General features: G+C 57.5%; 1 protein-coding gene across 1 annotated transcript; it reads left to right on the top strand.

Moving 5' to 3' along the window:
* Positions 1–2,189: 2,189 nt before the first annotated feature.
* On the top strand, positions 2,190–4,127 carry FGF4 (fibroblast growth factor 4). The gene is made up of 3 exons (XM_040255274.1): positions 2,190–2,529; positions 3,115–3,218; positions 3,951–4,127. The coding sequence occupies exons 1-3, from the start codon at positions 2,190–2,192 to the stop codon at positions 4,125–4,127; spliced, it is 621 nt and encodes a 206-aa protein (XP_040111208.1).
* Positions 4,128–8,309: the final 4,182 nt, after the last annotated feature.

Raw genomic sequence — 8,309 nt, 5'->3', positions numbered from 1 at the left:
GACAGTGGTTGGAGGGGAATTTCTGGGAGATGTGGGGCCGGGGGGTGGGGGGCGAGGCAGGGCCAGGCGGAAAGACCACCCTGTTACATCCTCCTCTTGTAACCTGTGTTAGTCACCCACTTGTGTCTGACTCTTTGCGGCCCCATGGACTGCGGCCCGCCAGGCTCCTCTGTCCATGGGATTCTCCGGGTAAGAACACTGGAGCAGGTTGCCATTTCTTCCTCCTGGGGATCAAACCCGGGTTGGAACTGAGCTGAACTTGCTAGCAAAGAGGGGAGCCGGGGAGGGGGCTCCCCGTGGGGGTTGTGGGAAGAGGGGGCACACTCTGCCAAGGGCTGGGGGGACCTCGGAGGGCTTGGGTCCCATCTCCGCAGAGCAGGTACCCACGTGGATCCAGAGACGAGCCCACCTTCCAGGTTTTTCTGTAAATAGGGGTTTTGGGGCCCAGGGGCGGCAGGACTTGCCCCGTCACCTAGAGGGGGCGGCTCAGGGCTGGGGCAGGTCTTGGTCTCCTGCAGCCTGTCAGGAGGGGGGCCCGGGGTCCACACAGCTGCACAGCTGGCCTTGGAGCCTCCCAGGAAGGCCCGGCCCAGGTGGCCACTGGGTGGTCAGGCCACAGGCCCGGAGAAGAGCAAGGAATCTCCCTGAGGAAACCGCAGACCGGGGGTCCATCCTGCCAGAGCCCTCACTGAGCCCCGGGAGCCCTGTCTCTGGGCTCAAGCCAGAGACCTCAAGCCCCTGAGGTCCCCTCTGTGGTGCGAATGAGCCCCAGCAGGCCGCGGAGGTCGGAGGTCGGTCCGGGCTCCTTGGGCAGGAATGGGGTGGAGGTGGGGAGGCTGAAACGGCCTGGCCTCGGGATGACGCATCTGGTCACAGGCGCTGGTGGCAGCAGGGGGTAGGGTGGCTCCGGGTCCCCTGCGGTGGCAGCTGGGCGGGGCTTCTGGGAGGTGGCAGCAGCCTCTCCAGGTACTACTGAGAACAGGGGTTTTCACACCTGGGTGAGCCAGCATCTTGCTGGACGCCGCCCCATCAGGCCATAATGGGCACAGTGGGGGTGGGGGGTGGGGACAACAGGTGGGGGAAGGGAGCCTGTCCAAAGCCTGGCCTGGGCTTGGGGATTCTGCCTCTGGCTCCTCAGTATTCCCGCTGCAGAATTAAAGGGAAGGGGGGCAGCGATGTCCTCTCTGGCTCGACCCCCTGTCCTTGCGTGGCAGTGGGTGTGTATGGGGGTGCAGGGCCAGTGGCCTTGGGGTGCACCAACCCGCCCTGTCTTCTCTCAGCACCACCCATCCAGGCCCCCTGCTCAGGGCATGCTTCCTCCTGGTGGCCATAGCTCCATCCCTGACCACCAGCGCTCAGGTGGCCCACCCCCCGGTCCTTGCCTCCCTCCAGCCTGTAGCGCTGGATTCTTCCTCCCCGGGACTGGCCGTTCCGGTGTGTACTGCCCTTACCGGCCCTCATTCCCAGGTGGGTCCCCGGGGTCCCAGCTGAGCACAGGTTCTGGAAAGCCCCTGAAAGGCAGAGCGCCAGGAGGGACTTCTCCGAGCTGAGGGTGCCGGGTGAGGGCTGCGGCGGAGAGGGGCACCCATGGAGACCCGACAGGCAGGGACAGAGTGCAAGAGCCCAAACTTTGGCGGAAAGACAAGAGCGGGGCGGACACCAGGGTCGGGACCCCCAGGTCCGTGGGCCGGGCGAAGCCAGGGGCGGGGTCCGGGGACCCTCCCGGTGGCCGCGGCTTCGCTGGGCCCCGGCCGCCTTCCCTCCTCCAGCCCTGATTGGCAGGCGGCCTGCGACCAGCCGCCGCGAGCGCCACAGCGCCCCGGGCGCCCAGGCGAACGCGAACGGCCCCCTGCGGGAGTAGAAGGGGGCGGGGGGGGGGTTGGCTATCGGCTATATATATAGCGGCTCGGCGGCCGCGGGCCCAGCGCGCAGGGAGGCGCGCACCGCTCCGCAGGGTCCCAGCCTGGGCCGTGCGTCTTGCCACCGCTGCCTGCCTCTCCATGCAGCCCAGGTAGCTCCCGGCGTCCGGGGGCCCCGTCGCTCGCCTCCCGCTTTCCCCGCCCCGGCCGGGCACTACCTGCCCGGCCCAGGCAGTGCGCTCCCGCAAGCCCCCCAACCCCCAGACGAGCTCGCCCGCCGGCTTCCCGGGCGCACTGACCCACCCGCGGACGCACGGCCCGAGGGCGGGGATGGCGGGGCCCGGGGCGGCCGCGGCGGCGCTGCTCCCGGCGGTGCTGCTGGCCGTGCTGGCGCCCTGGGCTGGCCGAGGGGGCGCCGCCGCGCCCACCTCCCCCAACGGCACTCTGGAGGCCGAGCTGGAGCGCCGCTGGGAGAGCCTGGTGGCGCGCTCGCTGGCGCGCCTGCCGGTGGCCGCGCAGCCCAAGGAGGCTGCCGTCCAGAGCGGCGCCGGCGACTACTTGCTGGGCATCAAGCGCCTGCGGAGGCTGTACTGCAACGTGGGCATCGGCTTCCACCTCCAGGTGCTCCCCGACGGCCGCATCGGCGGCGTGCACGCGGACGCAAGTGACAGTGAGTGGGGCGGGCCGGACGGGGAGGGTCGGGCCCCAGGGCAGCGGCCGCCCCTTCCAGCTCGCACAGGAAGGTCTCCCCGGCACCTGCTCTTGGGCTATGGGAACCGGAGCGGACTTGGGGTCCGGTCCCCTCCGGCGTAGAGACGCCGGGGACGCCAACACATTTGGCTTTGCGCAACCCGGCGGCGGAGCCCGCCTCCCGCCTTCAGAAGTCCGGAATCTGGGCGCCGGATTCCAGCGCCTTCGCTCGTGGGCACCAGGAGCGCGGCGCAGCCACCGGCAACCCGCGGGGGGCCGGCCCGAGCGCCCACGTCGGGACCGGACTCGGGGGCTGCAGGGGGCCACCTCGCTCCTGCAGTCCCGGACTGGGCGCGGCCGGCGCGGGGCCGAGACAGGGCCCGAGTCCGCGGGGCTGCGGGGGCCCTTGCGGGGCGGCCTGCACCACGGAAGGAGCAGGGCCATTTAGATTCATCTCCATCCCCAGAAGTGGGGGTCCCGGAGGGGCGCAGGCGGAGGAGGTGGCCAGGTGGGAAGCTCGGGCTGAGGGTCCGGTGCCCGGGAATAACCCGCGCCCTGCCCCCAGGCCTGCTGGAGCTGTCGCCGGTGGAGCGCGGGGTGGTGAGCATTTTCGGGGTGGCCAGCCGGTTCTTCGTGGCCATGAGCAGCCGGGGCAGGCTCTACGGCTCGGTGAGTACCGTGGGCCCCGCCGAGCCGGGCAGCATCGTGACGCTTTCAGGCCGCCCGACGCCAGGATCGTGGAGCTGCGGTGGGGGTCGCGGGATTGAAAGTAACCTCTCTCCTGAGGCAGTGCCGCTCACTTGTTCAGTCACTCAGTCCTATTGGATTTCTTTGGCGATCCCATAGACCCTCGCCTGCCAGGCTCCCCTGTCCGTGGGATTTCCCAGGCCAGAATCCTGAAGTGAGTAGGTTGCCAGTTTGCTTCTCCAGAGGATCTTCCTGAACCCGGGGATCCAACCGGCATCTCCTGCACTGCCAGGAGGATTCTTTACCACTGAGCCACCTGGGACGCCCGCCAGCCCAAAGGAGGGGCCCAGCCCCAAGGCAGGGACAGCGCTCCCGCCATCCTTGAGTGTTATTTGCCAGTGGGTCAAGGGTGCCCTTGGGAGCCGTTGCCTGGAGCCCCCGGCCGGGTCCCAGTGGGCAGGATGGCAGTCTTAAGGCAGACCCAGTGAGGATGCGCTGTTCTGGCTTCCAGGTGCCGGGCAGGTGCCTGCACTAGCAGTTGCTGGGGACTGGCGGGGTCCCTCTCCTCACCCTGGAAAAGTCTGGATACCCTGACTTCTCAGGAGGGACCTTCCAGCCAAGGAGGGGCTGGGAGAGAGAGGAGTCCCTGACCACTGCCCCAGAGGTCCCTTGGCCCGCGATGGCCCCCTGACCCGGCTCCTCCTTCCCTCCCAGCCTTTTTTCACCGACGAGTGCAAGTTCAAAGAGATCCTCCTCCCCAACAACTACAACGCCTACGAGTGCTACCGGTACCCTGGCATGTTCATCGCCCTGAGTAAGAACGGGAAGACCAAGAAGGGGAACCGGGTGTCCCCCACCATGAAGGTCACCCACTTCCTCCCCAGGCTGTGATCCTTAGCGCCCCCCGGGAGGGGAGTACCTAGGGTCCCCTTGGTGCACTTTCTTCAAATGGACAGTTGAATACAAGAGAAGGTGTAAGATATTTAAATTATTTAAATGTGTATATATTGCCACCAAATTATTTATGGTTCTATGGATGTGTTTTGTATTTTTCTGAAAGAACAAAAGCAACCCCCACCCCTGCCCCGAACCAAAGCCTGACTTTTGCTGGTAAAACAGTAGAGACCCTTCCACTGGGTTTATTCCACTTGTTGGAAAGTTGTCACAAGTGGCTGCTGCTATTCCATGTATTAAAACTGGTGATGTCAGCGTCCGACATCAACCCCCGCTTTGCACTGTCCCCTTCGGTTTGGCAGCGAGCATCCTTGTGCCTGGAAAGGTTTCCTGGGGCTTTGGAAGCCAGTGAAGGAAGCCCCCAGGACTGGCTCCCTCCCTAGCATCCTACGGTGCCTCACTCCCTTTCTCCCTGAAGATATTCCTCGGGACGGATCGGTTTACTTCGGGTACAGAAAGCGCACTGGCCAGGCCACCGCTGCCACTCCGTTTTTAGATCTGCCATGTATGACCTTTGAACTTTGCTGCAGTCAATCTTCCTCAGTCTACCAGATGGGGGAGACCCGTGGGCAACTTTATAAACTCCTGTTTTCCTTTTTTGGACCGGCCACAGCCACTGTTTCTCTGTGGCCGTTGGGAAAGGGCAAATACAAAGTGATTTTGTAAAATCCGATGGAGAGGAATTGATATTCCATTGGGAGGCTGAGAATGGACAAGATTGGATTTATAACCACCGCCAAAACCCAAGGGGTGAGAGACAGTTTGTGGTAGTGGAGACTTCTGATAAGTAATAGCATACATATATATATATATGCCTTCTTTTTAAAAACACACTTCCCTGTGTTTGGGAAGCTTTGGGCTGGAACTAGCTGTTCATTTAGGTGAAATGTCCCTGTAATTGTCCAAAAACACTTAAGGCAGTTTGCATGCAAGAAGGTGCTGCTTCTGTCGGTTGCATTCCTGATTAAGTGGATTTCACATCTACCTCAAAAGCCCTTCAACTGCTCATCTGGCAAAATCTGCAGAAAGCTCAGACCTAGTGTAGAGTTTTGCCATCCCAAGTGGCTTTTTTTTTTTTTTTCCATATGTAGCCAAAAAGGATTGCAGATAGCGTTGGTGCGCCCCATTCGAACCTTGTCACGTTTGAGCTATCTTTACCCCACGATTTACTTTTAGTAAGGATAATCATCGTGAAAATATTTGCAGACAGCTGTTAGAGTACACTATATGGCCACCAAGTAACCTTATATTTTTCTTTATATATTTTACAAATGTAACCCCTGTCCTGGAAGCAAAGATGGAAGAGGCAAGGGTCGGTGAGGTTTAAAAAAAGTTCCGAGGTGATGGCAAACATTTAATTTTAATGAATGACTTTTTCGAGTTTATACAAAATGACCTTAGCTTGCTACCAGAAATGCTCCGAATGTTTCCTCAAGACTTTAATACTCTCCTAAGATGTTTCTGAACTGTCTCCCGAATTAACTTTATGGGAGTCTACAGACAGCAAGACTGGAAAATCGGATTGGCGTTTTTGTCTTTCACATTCCTTTTTAAAACTCTTTGTTCAAATGCAAATCCTCTACTTAAAATACTGTTCTTAAACTGAAGCCTAGAAGAAAGAAGCCACTTAAGACGGGACGCTACATCTCACACTGCTGTTCAGACCTGGCAGTAAAAATTAAAAAAAAAAATTTTTAAACCACGCCCTAGACTCCAGGAGTATTGAGCGATGCTCAGAGATCTGGGTGCTGATTGCAGGGGGGAGGGGGGAAGCTTTGGTGGGGGGGAGCAGGGGCTGGAATTTATGGCTGTTCTGTATTTACTGTATTCACATAGTAACAAACCAGATTGTTTCAGATGCCTTGCATATTGCACGACGCCTTGTCTCAGAGCCCGATCAGGTTGTCAGGAACTCAGATGTCTTAAGGGGAGAACTCGGCCATCCTTGACCATGTGTATATAGTCAGTGAATCAGATGTGAAGCGTTTAGAGGTGTCGTTGAATCTTTGAAATATTGTAAAGTGTTTCTGTTGCTGTGATGGGGATTTGCGGTTTCTGTACCTACTGCTGTTTTCAGAATCTGTCTGTAGTTTTATACAGGTGCTGACCCATACTGTGATGTATGTGCTGTGCACATTGAAATACAGAATAAATGGAAAACGTTCACCACGTATAAAGAGTCCCATTGGCCTTGATGAATGTAACTGGGGAAGGTATTGCAAATGATTAAAACCTGCCTTGAAATGCCAGTATGGGGCTCCCCACTCAGGGTCTATTTGAGGCCCTAAGCCTTGCCTTGTTGGGCCTGGGGCTGGGGGTGGGGGAGACGAATTTTAGCCAGCTGTGTCCACACAAATGTGCCCTTGAAGACAGGAGCCTGGGGTGGGGGTGGGCGGGTGGTGAATGTCAGAGTTTCACGATGACTCTGATTTTTGCAACTGATTCTCCAGATGGGGCCAATTCGCACTCTGCCCACCCGGGGACTACCCAGAGCCGTGCCCATCGCCTTGGCCTGGTCCAGGCTAACTGCTCTGTGTGCTTTCCTGTGGGTGGAGAGTGTAGCTCCCCAATAAGCAGAGTTTTCAACCTCTCACCAAGGGGTCTTGAAATCAACATAATGAACCCCAGCTAGCCTTAAAGGAACTGGAGGGACTTTCCTGGTGGCCCAGTGGTTAAAACTATGAGCTCCCAGTACTGAGGGCCAGGGTTCGATCCCTGGTGGGGGAAATAGGTCCTACATGCAGCAACTAAGAGTTCCCGTGCGCGTGCATGCCCCGCCACAAAGTCGTGTCGGACTCTTTGTGACCTGTAGCCTGCCTGGGTCCTCTGTCCATGGGATTTCCCGGGCAAGAACACTGGACTGGGGTTGCTGTTTCCTTTTCCAGGGGATCCTCCCAACCCAGGGATCGAATCTGCATCTCCTGCTTGGCAGGCGGGGTCTTTACCACTGGGCCACCTGGGAAATCCCAAGAGTTTGCATGCCAAGCTAAAGACCCTGCAGGCTGTGACTAAGACTCGCACAACCAAACAAATCAATTAATGTTAATGAAAGGAACTAGCATAAAATCCTACAGACTAGAACCATCCAGAGTGTGTCAGTCACCGTAAAGGAACAGATTGTTTCATGAGCTCTGTGTCAAGTATATATATATATCCAACTGGTCTCTACTAGGATGTGGTATAGGAGGTCTCAGTCATGTCAACAGCAATTAAAAAAAAAAAAAGTACTGACCTAATGGTCCAAGCATCTGGATTCCCCTCCCCCCATAAAATATATCCAATTGGTTGGCAAAAAGACCCACAAAAAGCCATCAGGGCTGTTCTTGATCAGTCCCTAAGTTATGTCCACTCTTTTCCACCCAGTGGACTGCAGGCTTCCCTGTTCTTCACTGTCTCCTGGAGTTTGCTCAGATTCACTTCCACTGAGTCGGTGATGCCATCCAGCCATCTCGTCCTCTGTCACCTCCTCCTCCCGCCTTCAATCTTTCTTAGCATCAGGGTCTTTTCCAATGAGTTGGCTCTTCTCATCAGGTGGCCAAAGTATTGAAGCTTCAGCTTCAGCATCAGTCCTTCTTCCAATTCAGGACTGATTTCCTTTAGGATTGACTGGTTTGATCTCCTTGATGTTCGAGGGACTCTCAAGAATCTTCTCCAGCAACACAGTTCGAAAGCGTCAGTTCTTCAGCCCTCAGCCTTCTTTATGGTCCAACTGTCACATCTGTACATGACTCCTGGAAAAACAAGCTGTGGGGTTCCTTTATGGTACCTATGTTGCTAAGACATCACATTATTATTTTTGATGCCCGTGATCTAGGGAGGACAAAAATACATGGACAAGGTTATGGGTTAAATTGTGTGCCCTGAAAGAAGACACACTGGAGTCTTAACCGCCATACATAGAAGGCACTTTGTTTGGAAACAGGGTGTTTGCAGAAGGAATTGAGTTACAGCGAGGTCCTTAGTATGAGCTGTAATCGTCCATACAACTGGCATGCTTATGAAAGGAAGGTCATGGAAAGACAGCCATGGATGGAGGGGGGCCAAGGTGAGGCATCTGCAAGCAAGGAAATGCCAAGGCTCCGAGACCCCCAGCGGGCGTGCAGAGGCCTGGCCCAGGCT

Source organism: Oryx dammah, unplaced genomic scaffold, assembly GCF_014754425.2.
Source record: "Oryx dammah isolate SB20612 unplaced genomic scaffold, SCBI_Odam_1.1 HiC_scaffold_15, whole genome shotgun sequence".
In the NCBI taxonomy this organism is placed as follows: Eukaryota; Metazoa; Chordata; class Mammalia; order Artiodactyla; family Bovidae; genus Oryx; species Oryx dammah.
This window is presented reverse-complemented; position numbering and strand designations above follow the sequence as displayed.

Bases quoted from the DNA above. Each gene is read 5' to 3' on its own strand.
- FGF4 (XM_040255274.1), top strand. From the start codon at position 2,190: ATGGCGGGGCCCGGGGCGGCCGCGGCGGCGCTGCTCCCGGCGGTGCTG. The intron at 2,530-3,114 runs GTGAGTGGGGCG...CCCTGCCCCCAG, and splicing joins GCACGCGGACGCAAGTGACA to GCCTGCTGGAGCTGTCGCCG. The intron at 3,219-3,950 runs GTGAGTACCGTG...CTTCCCTCCCAG, and splicing joins GGGGCAGGCTCTACGGCTCG to CCTTTTTTCACCGACGAGTG.